Source organism: Nuphar pumila, chromosome 1, assembly GCF_984573655.1.
Source record: "Nuphar pumila chromosome 1, dmNupPumi1.hap1.1, whole genome shotgun sequence".
NCBI lineage: Eukaryota > Viridiplantae > Streptophyta > Magnoliopsida > Nymphaeales > Nymphaeaceae > Nuphar > Nuphar pumila.
Window position 1 is genome coordinate 17,432,317 of NC_143249.1, and position 23,447 is coordinate 17,455,763.

The 23,447-nt window shown below is 38.4% G+C and overlaps 1 protein-coding gene across 1 annotated transcript; it reads left to right on the forward strand.

Moving 5' to 3' along the window:
• Nucleotides 1-20,936: 20,936 nt before the first annotated feature.
• Nucleotides 20,937-22,879, forward strand: LOC149848174 (putative serine/threonine-protein kinase WNK11). The gene is made up of 2 exons (XM_090010621.1): nucleotides 20,937-21,545; nucleotides 22,344-22,879. Exons 1-2 carry the CDS (start codon nucleotides 21,042-21,044, stop codon nucleotides 22,713-22,715), a joined length of 876 nt encoding a protein of 291 aa, XP_089866747.1. The 5' UTR covers nucleotides 20,937-21,041; the 3' UTR covers nucleotides 22,716-22,879.
• The last annotated feature ends 568 nt before the right edge of the window (nucleotides 22,880-23,447 follow it).

A 23,447-nucleotide genomic window follows, 5' to 3' on the forward strand; every position in this document is an offset into this window, starting at 1 on the left:
CTATTCTTTAAAAAAAAAGTATCAGTGCTTATTACAAGCTTGAATCAACATTTTTAAGTAATTTTGATAGGCATTTCAAGTAAAAATGTACCTGAAACTTTTTAAATCTTTACATATCAATACTAATATTCATACCATACTAGTACTCACACATTTCTAACACCTGTAACTCATATGTAATCTAATGCTTCTAACAAAATCAATTTCACATTCAAACTCATATTTGGAACCGAGGATATACTATGTTTCTTATCAATGTAAATATATATTTACTACAACAAAATAAGAATTAGATCTCTACAATTCAAATATGTTTTCTTGTCTGATTTGGTCAGAGAACTCCATCCCTGGTAAACGAGCTGAGCTTGGGCTGTTAGGGCTCGGCTTGTTAAGGCTACACCCCAGCTCGAGCTCGACTCAACAGCTCGGCACTAGCCAAGCCAAACCAAGCCCAAGCTCATTACGAGACAAGCTTGGCGAACTAATCACAAGCTGACTCGTTTTCTTTAAAATAATATTTTAAGTATTTTTTAAGCTTGATTATATATAAAATATCTATAGAATACATTTAATAAATATATAAAACATATATATTGTATAGTATACATAATATATATATATATATATATAATATATAATATGTGAAACGAACCTATACAAGTCAAGCCGAGCCAAGCTTGCCATGTTCATGTTAGGCTCGTTTACCTAAACAAGTTGGCCTATAGCTTGGCTCGCTGAGCTCAATTTCCGAGCTGAGCTAAGTCGAGCCGAACGGTGAGCTGCTTGTCACGTTTCTGAGCCCTACCTAAGGGTATAAGTAATTAAAACCCAATCCCAGCACAATGGCATTAGCTTCGAGTTCAGGTTCAGGTATGGCTAGAAATTGTGGACCCATATAGGTTAACTGATTCGGGTATATATCCGGTCAGGTCTTCACTAGACTCAGATTTTAATCGGGTCTAAGAATAAGACCTAAAACCAACCCATTTTTATAATAGGTCTGGGCATGGCCGAAAATGTAGACTCAAATGGGTTAACTGGTTCAGGTATGATTGGTTTAGTTTTTAACAGGTTAGGGTTTCAGCTCGGGTCATGATATGATTGGTATTTTAAACATAATTACCAATCATAAAAAAATGGTGTAAATTAATGGAATCGGCTATTTATTGAAGATTATATGCTAAAATATAAAAATTATATCCTGACACCAAACAAACATTTTAAGTTGAAATAAAAAGATATCAATTATCTATCATAATAAAAAATGGGTTTGGGTTCTAATAGTGGGTCGGGTTTCAATGGGTTCTATTTGAATTGCATCATATATAAAACAGGTTTTGGATACATAATTTGTTCAGGTTCAGGTCAGTTTAGGTATGAAGTGGTTTCGAGTCTGGGTCGCTTCAAGAATAAAACAGGTTCTGGTACATAATCGATCGGACCAATTGGGTTTTACATTATGTGGAACAATTTGGGCGGGGTCTAAAATGTGGGTTGGGTCCAAACAGTTCGGGTCTTTATTTACAATACCAAGCCTTGACCCGTCTTTATTATGGGTCTATATTCTGAACCCGATCTGAACTCATGAGTCTACTAAAATCAGGTCGGGTCGAGTATAATCAGTTCGGAATGTCAGGTCGAGTATACCCAACATGGTTACACCCCCTGACTACAGGCGGGGAATGGGACGAGACCATATTTTGTTTATATCAATAGTGAAAAGAGTTTTAAATGGCAAAACAAGAACTTTATCTCGTATGAAATTGATTTTTTTTATTTCTTGCATTTTCATCAACAAAATTTGGAAACTAGAAAAAAATGTGTAAAAGTGTGAACAATATAAAAGCCTTTGATCCTAAATTTTTTTAATATATAACAGATGAAAACACAAATATCAAGAGAATATTGCAATATTAATTTTCAAAATATCATGATATTTTGAGCATTAAAACGGTTTACAAGATATCACGAGATTTTTGTGATATTTTTTGGAAATTTTGCAATGGTTCATATCATAGTTTTGCAATGGTTCATATCATAGAAAAAAGGAAATTGATTCATGAAGGTTTATTTGCTGAATCATTTTCGCTTAGATGAGAGACTCTACACTATGTTTTAGGGCAGTGACGACATAGTTTACATAGAGAGGAGCCGTGGATCTCTTAACTGATACTAATGTACCCCTCCAGTCAATCACAAGGCAGAGTGGGGCCTGCATTCTATTGTTGTGAACTTGTAAAGCTTGTAAATTTTTTAGGATTATAAATAAATAAATAAATAATATTTATTCTTAAGTTATAAATATGTTTTTGTCTTTTAAATTTTATTTACTGGTATTTTACATGTTTAATTGTTCATTCTGGCCAATAAAGACATAATTGGTATTTTTAAAATTATTTCATACAATTCATTATTGAAAATATTTAATTTATAATTAAAACTATATATTAAGTGTGTCTTTAACTTATCAAAGTGTTTTGAGCTTCACTAGATGTATTTAAGTAGCTCGCTAACGAATTTTTACTAAAAAGGGCATTTTGGTTATAAATTATTTAAGTGGATATTTTAATCTAAAATGATTATTAACTAAAGAATTGCTAAAACAATAGTTTATGAGAGTTAGAATAAATTGTTTTGTTTAATCAAGCTTAGAATTTTGTTTTGTAAAAAAAAATAGATTTTGTATGGATTCGATGTCCAAGTGGGTTAGGAACCCATGGGTCGACCCAATTCAATATATATGGGCTCTTCTTAGAGTTAAATGTTTATTGAAATAATTATTTTAAGCCATTAATTATTTTTTTTAAAGTGCCTGATTTTGTATATTTTTGTTTTTTATTTTTTTTTATATGTTGTTGTGGTGCGGTTTGGTGGCAGTGGCGTAGCTAGGATTCATGGGGGGGGGGGCTAACACGGGTGTAGCAAAAAAAAATAGTGTGATAGTCGGGGGTTTGGGGGCAGCGGCCCCAATAAATTTTTTTTGAGATAAAATAAAAAATGGCTACAATTATTAATAAAAATCTATTTCATGTGGACAAATCAAACTATTTGCTGTAGTCAGGGCTGGGTTAGGACTGAACTGGGCTAAAAAAATGGATAAAAATCTATTTCATATGGAATCAGGGCTGGGCTAGGACTGGGCTTTAAAAAAAAATAACTGTTTCGGGAGGCAGGACTGGGCTACAACTCGGTCCTCCCCACCCCCCCCCCCCCCCCCCACACACACACACACAACTCCGCCTCTGTTTGGTGGGAACCGACCTGCTTGGGTGGACCCGATCCGAACCCATCACCTTGGGTGCACAGACCTAGAGGAGGTCGAGTGGGGTGGGGCCTAGTCCACCCAAACCCCCTCCATATCTCCCTTCTCTTTTTCACCTAGTCAAACCCCTTATTCCCATTTCATTTTTTGAGAAATCCTTTCTTCATCTCCCTCTCTATATGCTGTTTTGGGAGATTTACGCCTAACATTCATCTTAGCCATCATTTTCTCTAGGGATTCATGCCATCAGCAACAGTCAGACCAAGGTCTGGTCCATCTTAATCCCCTTCTTCAATCCCTTTTTCCTTCTCTATTTGTTCATGGCTCCTCTACTAGCCGACCATCTAGAGGAGGTGGTAGCTTTGATTTTTGAAAAGTAGAGACAACATTGAGAATCGTGCTCATCTTTGAGATTCATGCCCAGCTGTGGCTAGGGATGGCAGTGGACCGGGGCGGGGGCGGGGGCTAAGGTCTCCACCTTTGCCCCGTTTCAAAATCTGAACCTTCATCCCCATTTCATGTCCTCCATCCCCAGTTCAAGCGGGGGCGAGGCGGGGCTACGTTTTCCCTTAGTTTATAGTCATCCTTTAAAGGATTGGGGACGGGGCGGGGCGGCGCTAGGCGGAGATTGGGATGGGGACGGGCGGGGCGGGGAAAAACGTAAGTCCATCCCCGCACGGAGATAGATTTTAACCTTCATTTTCGCCTTAATCCCCGTTTCATGCCCTTCATCTTCGGTCCAAACGAGGGGAGGCGGGGCGGAGCCCTGTTGTCCCCCGGTCCACTGCCATCCCTAGATGTGGCCATGTATTTTCCTCACTATCATCATCTTCATCTCTTTCATCTCCTCTATCTTCATTTTTTTGTGGTTCCTCTACTAGCCGACCGCTAGGGGAGGTGATTTTTATATTTTTTTGGGATACATTCAGCAACAAGAGATTTGTGACATTGGGATGCATGCATCCAGTGTAGAGGATGCCCAACTATGAAGAACTAGTCCAGCCTCCATTGCCGAATTGGGGTTTTTTGTCGATTTTGGAGAAATTGCCTCACTCGATTTTCGATCTACGTTGATTTGTATGTGAAATAACTTTTGACATCACCTCGTGTTTTAGCACTCTCTGTTAGTGTAAGAGAGTCTCAGTTGAGCCTTAATTGTTGTTTTTTCTGGGTGGTGCACACACACACACAAAGTGTTCGATGAATTGCCAAACGGCAATTCATTACAGTTTTCGTGAAACTCTTTAAATTTTTGGGTTTTGCAATATTACATTTCTGGATTTACGAAGGTAGAATCTCTAAATTGAACTCGATAAATACGTAATTAGGTTGTTTGGTAGCAATCTAGTTTATTTGTAGTGTTATATTGAATGATACATGTAGTGTAGTATCATGTTTAACGAATTATGTTTTGAGATGCCTAATTAAATGATTATGCCATAATTTAATTATTTAATATAGCAAGTGTATAATTACCATGATTACATTAGTTTATTTAATTTTGTAGTACATGTATCTAATTCTGGAAAATCAATTTATGCCTTCAGAATTGTGTTCATTGTGTTCTGTAAAATGCCTAAGAGCGTGAATTCCAAATTTTGAAATGGTTTTAAACAAGATTTAAAATCAGTTTTCAAATATAATTATGTGTATTTAAAACTTAGTTTTGAAGAGGTTTTATACATAATTACGTCATGGTTATGATTATGTATGAATTGCATCATAAAAATGCATATGAGTAAGTACAAATATGCATAGTTAACTTTGTTAACATGTACATTACCAATGCAGTTTTGTGTACGTGCTCATGCATTGTTTATGTTCGGAATTGAAAGCATGTACCTCGCGAATTGTATAAATACTTAAATGTATGTACCTTGAGAATATATGAATTGTCAAGCAGGTACCATAAATAAAATGATAATGCTAAGTATCGCAAAGTGACCATTGAACCAATGCATATTAAAAAAGAAAATGAATGCAATATTTAAAAAAAATGGATAAACTACTCATGATGAGTATGTGTGATGCAAAGTATCATGCAAACCTTAAATTATAATTCAAAGATCATGCAAAGCATGATTTGAATGTATAGGGATAAAATTGTTCTTTTATTGTGGTTCAAGACATCATGCTTCACATGATTTTAAATAGAAGAATATGAAGTGCTTTTGCAGGTACATGTGTACATATGCATGATTGAACTGAATGTTCCATGAATGATATGAATGCATGGCTAAATTGAATGTTTGCATAAATATTTGCATGTAAAACATGTCATGTATGTAATGAATATATCATAAATATGAATTTGAGTCAAATAAATCATATATATGAACATGAATTGATCATGACATGTATCATGTGTCAAAGTATATTTGAATGTATCATATATCATGAATGAGAGCATGAATTAAATATAACATGAATCATGCATAAGAGCACGAGAAGGATATCCTGTGAGAAAATGGCACTCAAATGTGACATGTGACTTTAATGAAAAGATAACCCTAGGACCACGAGCCCGAATGAGATATTGGTTAAATTGGGCTCTCAAAGATAGTTAAGTCTATCATTATCTCATGTCTTTTTTAAAGAGAAAAATGTGGTGGGTATTATGATGTTGAAGGACTACATGTATCTTGTTGCCGCCCTACGAAGGTTATGGAGATAGGCCTATCCGAGGATTCACAAAGTAGAGCAAAAAAACTCTCCAGAGTAAAAGAAGACATTTCTTTTATTTTTAGCTTGGGTGGCATACGTGGGTATGGACGAATATAAGGACTTCATGTCCATCTTTCAATCGCTGCATTACAGGATTGACCTCTTGGGATAAATCCAGCTACGCCACATAAAGGAAAAATAAAATACATAGAATAATAAATACTCGTATGGTTGTTTCTAGGCAGCTATACTATCTATTTTAGCAGACGTGTTTAAAATAATCAAGAGAAATAGTGCATTAGATTCATAGAATCACAATTATCATATGCATAAATACATAGAAGTAGACATGTAGAATTTATAATGTTTACATATGTCATTGCATATGAGCGTATATATAAATGAAAAAAACATATATAGGGTCATGTGATTGACCTGAAGATTTAAGTCACGAATTTGATAGAATGCATATAAGATATATGTATGTATGAGACATAAGGAAAAAGTTGAGAGAAATGACATATTTCTCATATGATTAAAATACAAAAGTGCATAAATGGTCTTAAGAACAGACTTAATGGTTATATAAATGTAAGAATGTGTATGATAGTCATGAAATGAGCATATTTATGGTCATTTGAGAAAAGAATGTGAATGCATTCATTGTTCATAGACTTGTATGTCTTATTTACTTGAAAAACATGTGCGTATAAGGTATGCTAGAACGGTTGAATATAATTTTGACTTATTTTTTATATGCAACTTTATAAATACATATGTTATATTTTGGAATAGACTCTTATGTTCTGACTTGTTTGAAAAGCAAGAGCATGTGTTTCACGTTGGACAACATCAATGATATCTGACTTATTACTTTATGCAATTATACATGAATTGCTTAATTATTAATCATTTATGTGAATGAATGTCATCGAATAAATGAATGAATGTCATTGATGTGAATGAATATTATGATGTGGATTCCATTTACCCTTATTTTATAAATGATGGGAATCACACTATGGTTCTATCATTACAAACTTGTTTTGTATCATTCAAGTTTAATTGTGGGTTTTCTATTGGTACATTGTTAATGTTCTACCATGTTACATATATCATTCTTAAATATTAGAGCAAAAGACGGGTTATCACACACTCAAAGGGATTCTCTTACTTATTAAAATGCCTAGGGGATCCAGACTTGATTTCTTTTCATATTTGTAAACATTAATTTTTATTCTGGATCATTTCTACTTCAATGACTTGTAAATATTTTGGAATGAGAGAGACTCGTTGATGTTGTCATTTCTTCTATGTAATAATTTCGATATGAATGTAAAGCTCAATTTTTACGTAACTCTTCAATTTTCTTAACCCTTAAATAAATTTTGTCTTTCATATTTTAATATGATTTTTCTAAAGTAATAACCTCAATCGATTTGTGTCTAAGGTTAGTTTTGTATTATATCTGATACTGAGAGGCTAATATACGCTCACGGTTGCGCTTAAACAAGCTATCCAATATTTGAAATAGTTGGAATGGGAGTCATAGATGAATTCGCTGACATATTACTCTCTAAGACTCATGTAAAACTTTATAATAAAAAAAATATTTTCTCAAAATTTTGGGTATTAAGAAAAGTTTTAAAATGTTAAATTTTTAAGGAATGTTACGATTGGTATCAAAGCAAGGGTAAGAGTGACCTCGAGTTGCGAGTGAGCCCGCCTTTACTCGTAAGATATATGTTTATTAATGTTGTTGATGTGCACATATGAAATATATTTTGAATTATCGCTCATGACATATCATGCATCTAACATCATCAAAAATTTTAAACTTAGGTTGGTTTTCGGATTCAAGTGTCTCTCACGACGGTTTATCCCTCAACTCTAACTATCAAGGCAATGATACATGTTCATTAAGTTAAAAAGTAATTATTATTTGTTCATCGATTCACTCAAGATAATAATGTTATTTTTTAGTTTCACTCGTCTCACCGTTGTGTTAAAGATTGTTGTAGATTCTATAACGGATAAAGGAATTAAGAAATGATTAAGAATGATATTGTCAATTGGGCCACCCACATTCAGAATCGCCTAGCAAGTGAATTCTAGATTTAGTTTGTATTTTATTAATAGTAGACTCTATAAGTCGCATCCTTGGACAAAAGCCCCTTGTCATCGGTATCATTATCCACCCTGTATTGTTTGGCCAACGATTCAAGTGAATCCACCGATACCCATACTCAAGTGAATACTTATTAATCGGCTAAAAAATAATTAAAAAATTTATTATGTCTCGATTAGAATGCGACTCATGTTAAAGGTATTAAAATAATTTTAAGTATTTTTTGTATTTATTAAAAATATTTGTTTCAAGGGCTACCGATAAGATACGTGTCAGCCTGTACTAACAACGCTGGTTTGAAGTTCACTTTCTAGTAAATGCATGGAGAAAGTGCTGAGCTGGCAATGGTAATAGATACTTTCTCACTAGATATAAAACAAACATCAAATCATCTTAGTGGAAAGTGTCATGTTGACACAAACAGCTTCAACTTTTTTTCACCATGTACCCATTTTTTATGTGTAAATCCTTTTGGTACCTCTCTCGTTATGAGAAAAAATTGAGATAGTAAGATATTTTAGAAATATGTGTTCATTCCCTTGTAAAATTTTTCTTTTACATGATAATGAAACAAACAAGCCCTAAATATCTGAAAACAATCGTAACCCAAATCTGATTTGCATGTTACTCAGGTTGGGTTTGGATCAATACAAGTAACATTCAAATGGGCATTGTTTATGCCAGGGGCGTAGCTAGGATTCATGTGAGGGGGGGGGGGGGCAAACAGGGGTGTAGCAAAAAAAAATTTATTTGTGTGAGTCGGAGGTTCGGGGGCAGCGCCCCCGAAAAAATTTTTTTTTGAGATAAAATAAAAAATAGCTACAATTATTAATAAAAATCCATTTCATATGGACAAATCAAACTATTTGCTGCAGTCGGGGCTGGGCTGGGCTAAAAAATGGATAAAAATCTATTTCATATGGAATCAGGGCAGGGCTAGGACTGGGTTTTTAAAAAAAATTAACTGTTTGGGGAGGCAGGACTGGGCTGCCCCCCCTAGCTACGCCCCTGGTTTATGCCCATAACCAGATATCTAAGTTTTTGGTGCAATTAACAAAAACAAAACTCGTTCATCGCTTTATTTATAACTACCATCTTCTAGAGGCTGTAGCTACCAATTCAAAGATTTGATGGTCTACTTTTCAAATCCATAACATCCTCCCGCTTTCAACTTTCCAAAAAGGGCTTTGTTTGGAGAATTGGTGGTTGGGAGTAAAATGTTTAGGAATCAGATTCCAGTTTCAGTCAAAACTCTCTTTCACAATGGTTGCTTGGGTGAAAGACATTGATAAGGGAATTGAATAATTGAGGAGGTAGGCATTTGCTCGGCTGTGTTGACTATAGTTTAAAAAACTCGCCGGGTCAGAAGTGACTAAATTGACTCAGCCCGGATCGCCTTGGATTGCCTAGGCACTGGGTCAACAAATTGGTTGAACTGGGTTTTTACAAAACTTGGGTGAGTCAAACATATATAATATATTTTATATATAATTACATATATTATATAAAATATAATATAAATATTATGTATATTATATATATAATTATGATTATACATATATTAATAAAATTATACATTAAATATATTATAAAAATATCATATAATACATATTATACATAGTATATTAGTAAAATACTATAAAATATAGATAATATATATTTTATATAAAATATAAAGTTAACATGACCCAAGTGAGTCACTAGTCACTCAAGGATGAGCCTAGATATAAGTCACTGGGTTTCAAAACCATGGTGTTGACACCCAGAACTGGACTTAGCATATACCACTTTTCTAATTCCTCGAGGAAATGAGCCGCCGCTTTTCCAACTCCTCGAATTTCTTCCAACAGCCAGCTGCTACCCAAGCAGAGCTACTTTCCCTTCCCTCCAAGTCCTCCTTAAAACCAAACACGGGTAAGTTTGGAAGTGAGAAAATGATAAAAAAATACAAGGGAAAAAGAAAAAGTGGGAATTTTTCAAGAGCATATCAGGTGATCCAAAAGTGATTTGATATATTCACAGTCCACTGCTTCATCCCACATGGACCTCAAGTGACTTGTCTAATCACCTTTTTTTCTCTCCAATTTTTTCATTCATTCCAAACAATAAAAAAGTAAAAAGAATTTATTTTTTTTGCCTTTGATTTTGATAAGAAAAGTTTCTCTATTTTAGGAGAGAGAAATTTTTCCAATTTTTTCCAGCCCTCTCTAATGAACACACTTTAACATTTTTCTGACCAGATTTGCTCAAATTACACAAACAGGAGAATATTTTTCATACAGAAAAGTTCTCATATGAGAACTTCTCATAGGCTAAATTTTATTTTCATATGAGATTTTTTTCTCCAACTTGTAAACGTGGGTGGGCATTTGTTTCATTGTAGAGCATGAAAAGAGGCTCATTTTTATATAGACCCCCGCCTTATTTGCAATTTGCAAAATAGTCCTGCCTGGTGCTATTTTGTAAAGTTGGACCCATATGTGTTCTATAGATTGTAAAGACAAAAAAAAAAAAAGGATTAGACTCAATACTGAAATATTAAATGCCATGACCGAGCATTGAACCGCATGACTCCTAACCGAAAATCACGGCTTCTTGAAAATTGTTGAAGAAAGTTTATAAATAGAGAATTAGAAATCATTAGAGCGTCAACTGAACATTCTTGCAGCGATTTTGCTTTGCACATAAACAAAATGCCCAATAAAAAGGAAAAATAAATAGCTCATCAGAGCTAAGACCCAAGTAGATATGATACGTAGACGCCCTTTGCTCCACTTTATATAACACTGAATCGGCCCACTCCTCAACCAGGCTACTAGATCCAAAACCCCAAATCGCCTCGAACTTAAAATAAACCTATATATATATATATATACAAAGCCGGACCTGTCAAGAGGCCAATGAGACTTGGGCCTCAGGGCCCCTGGCCAAAAAAAAATTTAGGGGCCCATTTTTAATAGGGATTCAATTTTCAATAGGGGCCTCAAAAAAATTGGAAGCGCTGCTCTCAAACAGGCTCAAAAAATTTTGAGGCGCTGCCCCCGAACTCCTACTATTAATAGGGGGGCTATTTTTAGGGAGCCCATTTTTAATAGGGGCTCAAAAAATTTTGAGGCGCTGCCCCCGAACTCCTACTATTAATAGGGGGCTCATTTTTTCCCTCTGCCTCAGGCCCCATAAAACACAGGTACGACCCTGTATATATATATATATATATATATATATATATATATATATATATATATATGTGTGTGTGTGTGTGTGTGTGTGTCAGAGAACTCCGCTTGTGTATAATTGTTTAGTTATACATTGTCGGTCCCAAGCCCGGATAAAGGAGGAGGGTTGCGGTAGGCCAGTGACAGCCAGCATAAAAACTTAGTCATACCCTATGAATATGAACCAATTTGAGAATTTCATTAGGGTGTTCTCTACTGAGCGACGCGATGTACTCTATAGGCCCGGAGGCAGTGATAATGAGCAAGGGTTGCTAAGTCGTCGCCCAAAAGCGACACATCACACCGACACCCGGGTGTGGTGTCAAATAGGCAAGGGTTCTCTCACTTTGTTGGACGGGTGGGGGTAAAGAAGTTAGCCCAAGACCATAAAATTAGGTTAGCCACTTGGAACATAAGGTCTTTAACTGGTAAGTTGGTAGAGTTAGTACATGTTATGTGTAGGAGAAAGATTGATATTTTATGTCTACAAGAAACCAAATGGGTAGCTTAGAATGCAAAAGTGATAGAACCTTGGGGATATAAGATTTGGTATATAGGGATAAATAGGAATAAGAATGGAGTAGGAATTGTTATGAGTCGTGAGTTTATAGATAATGTAGTTGAGATCCGTAAGAAGGGTGATAGGATTTTACTTGTTAAATTAGTATTATATATGGATATTATTAATATTATTAGTATTTATGCACCTCAAGTAGGTTTAGATGATTCCAGTAAGAGTCAATTTTGGGAAGATTTAGATGTAGTACAAGTAATATCTTATGGAGAAAGGTTTTTCATCGGCGGTGACCTTAATGGGCATGTAGACATTAGTAGGGATGGATTTAAGAGTATCCATGGAGGCTATGGTATAGGAGAAAGGATTTTAGATTTTGGTTTGTCCCATAATATGATCTAAGCAAACACTTGGTTTAGGAAGATGGAGTCTCACCTAGTAAAATTTAAAAGTGGGGTTAATACGAGTCAGATAGATTTTTTCCTACTTAAAAAGAGAGATAGGGGTTGTTGCATCGATTGTAAGGTTATATACCGAGAGAAAGTGTAGCTACACAATATAAAGTCTTAATTTTAGATCTTAGCATTAGACAATGCCGTAAAAGGGATAGACATAGGATAGATCCTAGAATTAAGTGGTGGGCACTGAAAGGAGCTAAACAAGGAATGTTTGTAGAGCAGACAGTTAAGAAAGTTGATTGGTGTCTCGAGGAGGATTCAGAATCAATGTGGAATAAGATAGCGGGTGGCATGAGAAAGGTGGCTGAGGTATTGGGTGAGTCTAAAGGCGGTGTACCACTAGGTAAGGATACATCGTGGTGGAATGTGGATGTCAAATTAGCTATTAAGGTTAAAAGAGAGTGTTATAAAAATCTAAATAAGAGTCGTGATAATGAGAATTTGGAGAAGTATATGATAGCAAAGAAGGAAGCTAAAAAAGTAGTTCGGAACGCGAGGGATAAGATATATAAGGAGGTTTATGACAAGTTGGATACCAAAGAGAGCGAGAAGAATATTTATAGGCTGCAAAGATGAGAGATAGGAAATCGAGGGATCTGGGTATGGTTAGATGTATCGAAGATGAAACACAAAGGGTTTTAGTCAAAGATGAGGAGATTAAGGAGAGATGAAAAGATTATTTTGATAAGCTATTTAATGAAAGTCATGCTCAGGATCTTGGAGAGTTTTCTATTCCTTTTCATGAGATGAATCGTGACTTCATGCGTAAAATTCAAAAGAAAGAAATTGCAGAGGCTTTGAAGAAAATGAAATCAAGAAGGACAGTTGGCCCAGATGGTATACCTGTCGAGGCTTGGAAATGCTTGGGAGAGAAAGGTTTAGAATGGATGACAAATCTTTTTAACAAGATTTGGCGGACAAATAAGATGCCTAATGAGTTAAGGAAGAGTTCTTTGATGCCTCTATATAAGAATAAAGGTGATATACAAGATTGCACAAACTATCATGGCATAAAACTCATGAGTCATATTATGAAACTTTGGGAGAGGGTGATTGAGTCTAAGTTGAGGAAGGTTGTCATGATATCGGAGAATCAATTTGGTTTTATGCCTGGAAGATCAACTATAGAAGCTATACATCTTCTTAGACAACTTATTGAGAGAAATAGAGAGATGAAAAAAGATTTGCATATGGTTTTTATTGATTTGGAGAAGGCATACGATAGAGTACCTAGGGACGTTCTCTAGTGGAAAATGATGAAAAAAGGTGTTTCTCTCAAGTACATTAGTATAATTAAAGATATGTATGAAGGAGTAGTAACTAATGTCCGTACTTGTGGAGGTGTGACAACCAATTTTCCTATAACGGTTAGGTTACATCAAGGATCTGCTTTAAGCCCTTTCCTATTTGCTATAGTGATGGATGAGCTTACGAGATAAATTCAAGAAAATGTGTCATGGTGTATGTTGTTTGCTGATGATATTGTTTTGATTGATGAGTCTAGAGCTGGGGTTAATGCTAAGTTAGAATGATAGAGACAGACATTGAAAGCAAGAGGTTTTAAGTTGAGTAAGAGTAAGACAAAATACATGGAATGTCGGTTTAGTAAGCAACAAAATAGTGATGGGAGTGTAGTGAAGCTTGGTGAGCAAGAAATATCGGTGTATGATTGTTTCAAATATTTGGGATCTATCATTCAAAAGTATAGAGAAATTGATGGAGATGTAAATCATAGGATAAAGGCTGGGTGGATGAAATGGAAGAGTGCAACTGGAGTGTTGTGCGATCGTAGAATGCCATTGCGGTTGAAGGAAAAGTTTTATAGAACGACTATTAGGCCCGCTTTACTATATGGTACGGAATGTTGGGCTGCCAAGAGACATCATATTCAAAAAATGAGTGTAGCTGAGATGCATATGCTGAGATGGATGTGTGAAAATATAATAAAAGATAAGATTCAGAACGAGGAGATACGTAAGAAGGTAGGCGTTGCACACATTGAAAATAAGATGAGAGAGAATCATTTACGGTGGTTTGGACATATTCGGCAAAGGCCTAATGATGCTCCAGTTAGAAGGATGAAGAAATGAGAAAATATATTAGTTAAAAGAGGTCGGGGTAGGCCTACGAAGACATGGATGGAGGTGATAAGAAAGGATATGAATGCTTTGAACCTCACCGAGGACATGACATTGGATAGAAAGATTGGAGGAGAATGATTCATGTGGAAGACCCAGAATGATTTTATTTTTTGGTTCATATCGCCGACCCCAAATATTTTGAGATGACGGCGTAGTAGTTGTTGTTGTATATATATGCCAGAGCTGGGTGAGTACCATAGGGTATGAAAGTGATAGAGGCAGTGTCTGGTTGAAGGAAACCCATAGGCCAGAGTCCTCCTCTTATTGGGGGTATACAAGTCATTTTATGTTACCATTTAACTAAGATAAACGGATAACTATGGTTAAGTTGATGCCACCGGACGGAAGGACTTTTTTGCACTATTGCCATAAAAGATAGGGATGAATTTGTAAAATCTCTTAAGGCAGGAACCCTTTTGCAAATCTAGTATAAGTCAGGAATCGTTTTGCAGAAAATCCTTTTATATAAAAATGAGTACTCGGTGAGTGGGGATGGCAGTGGAACGGGGGGAAAGTAGGTATCTGTTTGAACAGGGATAGAAGACATGAAACGAAAACGGAGGCGGGGGATGGACTTTCCCCCGCCCTGCTCGGTCCCCATCCTGATTCCTGCCTTGCTCTGCCCCGCTCCCTCTTCAATCCTAGCAATGGATTGAGGAGGAAACGAGTTCCTACACCGCCTTACCCTGTTTGAACCGGGAATGAAGGACATGAAATGGGGATGGATGTTAAAAATAAAACCCCGTGCGAGGATGAAGGCAGGGACGGAGGGCATGATTTTGAGATGGGGCAGGGGTGGAGACCTTGTCCCAAGCCCCCTGCCCCGGTCCACTGCCATCCCTATTGGTGATATGGTGTTTAATGCACAAATATATGTGCAATTATATTGCACAGTGAAACGAACTCCTCTGCAGGAACGATAAGCCTTCCTTTTTTTTTATCTTTTATTACGTCAGCGGTAAACATGTGTGCCATTCCCACACGTCGGGTGGATTTTGGTGAGAGCCACAATCCCAAGATGCTTCAAACTTGTTGGTGGTCAAAAAGTAAAAAGAAAAAATCAATAATCATTAGACACACCACCGCCGTGGTTACCCACGTGGTCATCGGGCTCTTCTGTCAAGCTGAAGGCCTGAGATCGAATCACACTAACGCATCAGAGCTGCCGTTGCTTTATCATGGTTGGGAATGTAAGGTTGTGAGTGGTCTTATCCTCAAACCAAAGTTTTACCTGGCAGGGAAGCGCGGGCCAATTGACCGAGTCGTTTATGAACCGAAATTGTTCAATTCAACAATCTCTATTCAAAGTAATTGTTCCGGGGAAGTTTGTAATGTTGTCAGAATCAGTTTATGAACCGAGTCGTTTTCAAAACAATTAAAGAAGCGGCCAATTGAATCAAACCGAATTTGTTTTGAATCAACCCTTTTAAATTTTCAATACATATATACAAGTAAAAAGCAGAAAATTTGTGTAAATAAGAAAATCAGAGATATAAGATAAACAAGAAATGACGTTGATGACACTATTTTTTGGCATAATACCATAACTGGTCGAGAACTTTGGATTATCTTTTTTCAACTAAAAATATGATTTTTTTTTACTCGTGAAATTTTGGTACATTGTGGGGCCTTAATTTTGGAAGCCCTTGAAATACAAAATTACGTGTTCATAAAGCACGATCCAAAAGCTATTTTTCAGTATATAACTATACAGTTCACAACCGTAATGTTAGATTAAAAAAATTAAAATTATAGAAAAATTAAGTGTTTTTTACTAGGTTGCATGTACAATTAAACGACTATAGCAAATTTATATCCCAATAAAAAACCATCTAAATTTGGACTCTTCTTCCTTATATATATATATAGCAGTGGCGGAGCCAGAAGTTTTTCGTTGGCTGGGCAGACTTCAGGTCTCGGGGACAATGCTATGGTCTTGAAGGACGATCCTATAAAGATTATGCACAAATAGCAATGATAGTGGAATTAAATGTATGAAATTCTCAAACTATTTAACATGACTAAGGACTGGTTTAAGTATTGATTTATGGAACAAAACAATTCAGCAAACTGTCTCCTAAAAGATGCCTAAACGCTGTTTAAAATGTGCGAACACTATAGGAACTCGACCCTTAGAAAAAGACAACGGGTGGCCAAAAAATCTGAACCAAACTGGTTCATTTGAGTCAGAGAGCCATTTCACCAAACAGTTGGTGTGTGTCCCACACCCATACTACTAACATCGCTTTTGGCTTAAAATCCAAGACGAAAAAAATCGTGAAACACAAACCCTATCCTAAACCAAATTGCTAACAATTCAAGCAAGCAAAAATAAAAATCAGATTTAACTCAAAAACTACATATAACAGTTGGAGTTGGTTAACACAGATAAATAGGAATAGCTAACTGCCCGACAAACGGTATTCAAATTGAATTGAATAGCGTCAAGTAGATAGGAAGATTATCAGCTAAATGCAAACAAAATAACCCACTGAAAATACGCATTCAGCTGGGATGTTGGGACGTTTCACCCAGTGGCGGAGCCAGGGGTGGGCATGGCTGGGCGTCGTGTTGGCAGTCGTCGCCGATAGGTCTTTCGGTCGGCAACATGGGCGATATGGGTCGTCTGATGCTTTGTGGTTTCTGAGAAACCGAAGGCTTCGGTTTCTCAGAAACCGCAAACAGGGTTATCGTGTTTGCCGATCGACAAGAAAAGCAAGAGACAGGGGGTACGGACTAGGGAGGTTACATGAGACAGTGTGACGGCTGGCTGCTAGCGATGGTCACCGGAGATTGGCGAAGGTCCGACTGACTGGGACATCGGTGCCTCGCGTCGCCGAAAATTGCAGCAGAGAAGGAGAAGCTCGGAAGGGGGCACCGCCACCGCAAATTCACCGAAGGGAGGCCGGCGGCACTGCAAAGCACAAGGGTTGCCGACGAATGGGGTTGTCGCCTTGCCTGTGACAGAAGGGGAACGCCGGAACGGAGGGGCAGAGCACATACGATAAAGGAAAACTGGTGAGGGTTTTACCCCTCGCCCCTTTTGGCAGGCTCTAGACTCATCGAGAGCCCGGGTCCCGATCGACTCAGTTTGACGAGTCCCAATTCGATTTGGTTTTCCGAGTCATGAGTCGACTCAGTTTCAAATTTGGTTTTTCGAGTCAAGAGTTGTGGAGTCTGATTCAGAGTTTTTGCCCTTACAGAAGAAGGGTTTGGAGGCTCCTCTCAGCGTGGGTAGCATCGTTTAACTTGATTCGTTGTGGAGCCTAATTTAGAGTTTTTGCCTTTACAGGAGAGGGGGTCCGGGGGCTCCCCCCCCCCAGCGACCAAATTTTTTTGGGGCCTTCCAACAACGATTTGTAGTGTTATCAGACTTTCCTATATCGATTTGTAGTATTTTCGGGTCTCCAACGAGCCCACAATGATTTATAGTGTTATCCGGCTTTTCAACATCGATTTGTAGTGTCTTTCGCAAATCGCTATAGCGATTTATATTGTTTTTGGATCTCATTATAGCGATTTGTAGTGTCTTCCACAAATCGCTATAGCGATTTATAGTGTTTTTGAATCTCACTATAGCGATTTGTAGTGTCTTCCGCAAATCGCTATAGCGATTTATAGTGTTTTTGAATCTCACTATAGTGATTTGTAGTGTCTTCCGTAAATCGCTATAGTGATTTATAGTGTTATTCAGTAAGCAAATCGCTGTAAATCGCTACCCGAATTAGGACCAACTTGTGAGGGCCATATCTCCTTAACCGGATGTCATATTTCAAATCCGTAAAAAATGGTGTCTTCGTTATTGAAATTAGTTTATTCCTGTAAATTTTAAGCAATTTCTATTGTCATTTCATTCCCCATTTTAACTGAAAACCAGACCCTTATTATTTTGTGTTACTTGAGTTGCACAACACCATTCTCGCTTGACATCCACATCTTGATTCTGGTATGCTCCCTGTTGGATTTTTCATTGATTTCTTCCAACCTTGCTTGAAACAAACATATGTCTTTCTCACCACGACACCCTATGCATTTTTTGACCACGACACCCGGGACCCGTGCCGGGGGGGAGCCCCCGGATCCCCCTCCTGTAAGGGCAAAAACTCTAAATCAGGCTCCACAACGAATCAAGTTGAACGATGCTACACACGCTGGGAGGAGCCCCCAAACCCTTCTCTTGTAAGGGCAAAAACTCTGAATCAGGCTCCACAACAAATCAAGTTGAACGATGCTATCCACGTTGGGAGGAGCCCTCAAACCCTCCTCCTATAAGGGTAAAAACTTTGAATCAGACTACACAACTCATAAAGTTGAATGATGCTACCCACGCTGGGAGGAGCCCTCAGACCCCCCTTTTGTAAGGGTAACAACTCTGAATCAGACTCCACAACTCTTCAAGTTGAATGATGTTACCCACGCTGGGAGGAGCCCTCAGACCCCCCTTTTCTGTAAGGGTAAAAACTTTGAATCAGACTCCACAACTCTTCAAGTTGAATGATGCTACCCACGTTGAGAGGAGCCCCCAGACCCCTCTCCTGTAAGGGTAAAAACTCTGAATCAGGATCTACAACTCATTTAGTTAAATGATGCTACCCACGCTGGGATGAGCCCCCAAACCCTCCTCCTGTAAGGGTAAAAACTCTGAATCAGGCTCCACAAAAGTCAATGTGCAGGTCAGCCGGTGCTTGATGGAGCAATGTAAGATCTTCTGTTGGATGTGCATAGAAGCAGAAATAGAAGGGAGAGAGAGAGTGAGAGGGTTGATGTTCATGGACTCCTCCAGGGGAGATTTCTTTCTCAGATAATCCTGCAGTGCAGAGACTGGGTCTTAAATAATCATCTTCGGGGCACTTAAGTCTTTACAACTACTCCTTTTCAAGAATCGTCATTTTTTTTGCACCAATGGAGAAGAGGGTACTTAAGTATTTGCAATCGCATCAAACTCCAACGCTAATTAATGCTGACAAACATGGGGATACAAGACGCACATGCTTACATACGTGGTGCTCTTTGGGACCCCCGAACAGGAGATGTAGCTAACTGTCCTGTTCAGGGGGGGGGGGACATATAACCTGCTTCACCAAGTACGAGTCTGCAGAATTATTAATTGATGCATTTGGTATAGGTAAACGGCAGGGGAAGACCTATTCTAAGGATGTAAATGGATCAGGTCTGGTTAGACTTTTGATCTGGATCGAGCAATTTGTTTCTTTGTTTGTACCCTTAAAATATGATCCAGACGTGTATTTCATCGGATTTGGATTTTTTATCCAAATTAGATTTGATCAATATTTTCATCAGATTATGTTTATATTAAGGGTCAAATCCAATACATTTGTGCTTTTGACACGTACAAAGCTTCTTTTCAGCCTTCTTTTAACCGATCCAATGTGGCACATAATTTTGGATCTGTAACTGGTCCTATTTCATCAGATGTCATCTGGACCTGAACTTTAATTTGCATAGAATTTAGATTTAGATTTGGATGAAGGATGATTAAGCCTGTATTCAAGATGTTCTCACCCTATCCTATCTGGTCCTGGATATAAACCTGAGTGTACAGTCAGTAAATGGTAAAAAACAGTGGATAGAGGATCAGAATAAAGGAAAAAAGTGAACCATCAAAACCTGATGTGAGGTTGGACCAAGTCCAAGATTCAATCATGCACAACGTGTGGACCTAGTTTTGATCTAATTATGCAGGTAGTTGAAACATAACATCCCAACTCACATATGGCCCCAACAGACCAGCATGTGCTAGTGGAAGAAACCATCTCATCTAGCCAAGTCAACAGATCCATTTAACGGGTTCAGACCTGATAAAACCTGACTCTCATCATGGATCAAGTCAACTGGATCTGGTGCAACCATACTTAGGGATGTCAATGGCTCCTATTTCAGGTCGGAATCTGAGTGGGGGATGTTCCCTTTAGTCACAAGTGGGACAAAGAACAATCACAGTTGAGAAAGTTGAAGTTTTGATTGTTGGTAGAGTTCTGCCTAACCCCAGCTTGCTAGTCCAAAAAGAAAAAGTCTAAAATCCAAAAATACCGTTTGATCAAAATTTTATAGAGGAAAGAGCATCCATTAACAGTCTGAGTTAGATTCAGTTTTGTGATTCTACATCCAAATGTTAATCAAAGTCTAAACCAAATCCAATACCTGTATTTTATTCTAGTCATTACTACATTTTTCCATCCGAGTCCGAATCAGATTAAGAATGGGATTAAATAGGATACGATTAGGTCGGATTCAGTGAAGCCTGTATCTGAACCCAATCCGACCCGTTTACACTGACCCAAAGTCCTCACATTACAAAGGTCAGTTACGTAATTCCGTTCAACTTAATCAAAGTAAAACTGAGTTTTGCCGAAGTTGCGTAACCCAACCAAACCTCTCTCTTGCATAACCTCGGAGTCAAACCCCACTCTAGAACCTCTATCTTTCTCGGGTCAACTGCATCCTCCTCGCCCATATAAACGGCGAGCCCCTCCACGACTTCTTCGTTGCTCTCCGTTTTCCTTTAGGAGGAAACACTTCGGCGGAGGCTCGGTCGTCGTCTTTCTTGGTGATCCGTTCGTCATCGGTGTTCATCTAGCCGGTTTTTCAACGTTTTCCGGTTCTCTTGCCGTAAAACTTTAGGATTCCGTTCCGGGAGGATGCAGAGCGTTCGGCCGGATCCGGCGGGCAATGACGCGGAGCCGTTCGTGGAGGTCGACCCGACGGGGCGGTACGGGCGGTACAGCGACCTGCTGGGCTCCGGCGCGGTGAAGAAGGTGTACCGGGCGTTCGATCAGGAGGAGGGGAGGGAGGTCGCCTGGAACCAGGTCCAGCTCCGGAAGTTGACGGAGGACCCGCCGATGGTCGGTCGTCAGTTCGCGGAGGTCCGGCTGCTGCGATCCCTCCGGAACGAGAACATCATCGTGCTGTACGCCGTGTGGGTGGAGGAGGCGCAGTGCACACTCAACTTCATCACGGAGGTGTGCACGTCGGGGACGCTGAGGGAGTACCGGAGGAAGCACCGTCACGTGTCTGTCAAGGCCTTGAAGAAGTGGATGAGGCAGATCCTGAGGGGTCTCCAATACCTGCACACCCACGAGCCTTGCATCATCCACAGGGACCTCAACTGCAGCAACGTCTTCGTTAACGGAAACGTCGGCAAGGTCCCTTTCTTTCTCTCCTTCCTCAATCCGATTTAGTGTTTTTCCATCCATGATCCAGGTCTCATCATGCTTCCGATCATGTAAAGAGCTTTGTTTGAATTCAAGCAATTTTTTTCTTTAAACAAGATAGCTTTAGCTCAGGCTCATTATAAGCCTGAACTTGGTTTTGGCTCAGTTTAAGAATAACTCAAGCTTGAACGGTTCAAGCTCAGCTCATTGGGCTCGTTTACCGGCTAGCTAGCTGGTTGTTAAGCAATTTTGTCACAAAACCAACTTTCTTTCTGTGTTTTCCATTGGGGAATCCATTCCCATAACCATGGTGTGTTTTCCATTGGGGAATAAGTCTTTTCTTTTGTGGGTATCCTTGCCCATTACGTCTCCTACAGAATCTGCTGAGGAGACTCTAGAGAAGGCTGCCCTCTTTTACCTGAAAACGAATCCCATCATTTGAAACAGGTTACATTCAATCCTAACCATCTAGCCGTTGATTGAATGATATGGGATCCGTGTTCTTTCTACCTTCATCTATATGTGAAAGTTGGCGTTGCGTGACACCTTTATTCAAACGCCTACTTTTTTTCTTATTAATAATTCCTACTCTTTATGGCCCACAGTGGCCTGGGTTTATTCGACCCATTAACATGCTCTCTCTTGTTTGATTCGGCGCACCGTTTCATACACATATATTCACTTACTTATACATACACATACATGTACGTACATATATACTTACGTACTTGTATATCCTTGTATATAATTTGATCATCTTCATTCTCATGCTCCAATACAAACTTGCAGGTGAAGATTGGTGATCTGGGTCTGGCGGCTATAGTCGGAAGCGACCACGCGGCGCACTCGATACTCGGGACACCGGAGTTCATGGCTCCGGAGCTCTACGAGGAGGACTACAACGAGCTGGTAGACATATACTCGTTTGGCATGTGCGTGCTGGAGATGGTCACCCTGGAGATCCCTTACAGCGAGTGCGACTCCATCGCCAAGATCTATCGGAAGGTTGCCTCCGGCATGAGGCCCGCCGCGTTGAGCAAGGTCAAGGACCCCACCATCACGTCGTTCATCGAGAAGTGCCTGGCTCCAGCCCAAACCAGGCCTTCGGCTTCCGAGCTCCTCAATGACCCCTTCTTCACCGGTTTAGATGATGCTTGTTGAAACGATCACTTTCATATAGCTTGATTTTTGTTGTCCTCCTTTTCTTTTTAGGCACTTTTTATAAACAATGACGTTGTTTGTTTTTTTTGTTGCTTTTGGTGGTGGTCTCTTTGTAAATGTATATGCATTTCTCTTTAATCACCAAGAAACAGAGCTTTGTAAAATATTTTTGTTTCCTTTACAGGTGATGATGTTTGCTACCCTGGTAAGCAAGGAACCCAATAATAGGAAAACACTATTTGTTTATTTATTGCTTTTACACATCTGACCATCCTGAGGGATTTACATGTTTGGTTTAAAGTATAAACGGGTATTAAGGTCATGATCTTCATGTTTGGTTTAGTATAAAAGGATATTAAGTTCATGTTTTTATTTTATTGCTCGTTGAAATATCAAAAGGTCACCGTGTTTTCAAATTTTAAATATTAGAAAACATATTTTTATGTCAAAAAATACGATTCAAAGATCATTTCCTACTATTTTGACCTTTTGACCATGCTGAACACATCTGCGGCCCCTGCGGGGGTCAATTTTGACTAAAACAACCATCCTTATGAATTTCAAATAAGGCGGTACCTTGTGTGGGTAATCAATATTTTCTCATTTTATATTCATTCTTCTTCGAAGTATGAGTTCGTGTGTATGGCTGCTTTCTTGTTAAAGGGTAGAATTAGGGGTGATCCATTTGCGTATTCAAACATGGTTGGTGAATGGTGCTTAAGGGTATGTTTG

Bases quoted from the DNA above. Each gene is read 5' to 3' on its own strand.
- LOC149848174 (XM_090010621.1), top strand. From the start codon at position 21,042: ATGCAGAGCGTTCGGCCGGATCCGGCGGGCAATGACGCGGAGCCGTTC. The intron at 21,546-22,343 runs GTCCCTTTCTTT...ACAAACTTGCAG, and splicing joins TTAACGGAAACGTCGGCAAG to GTGAAGATTGGTGATCTGGG.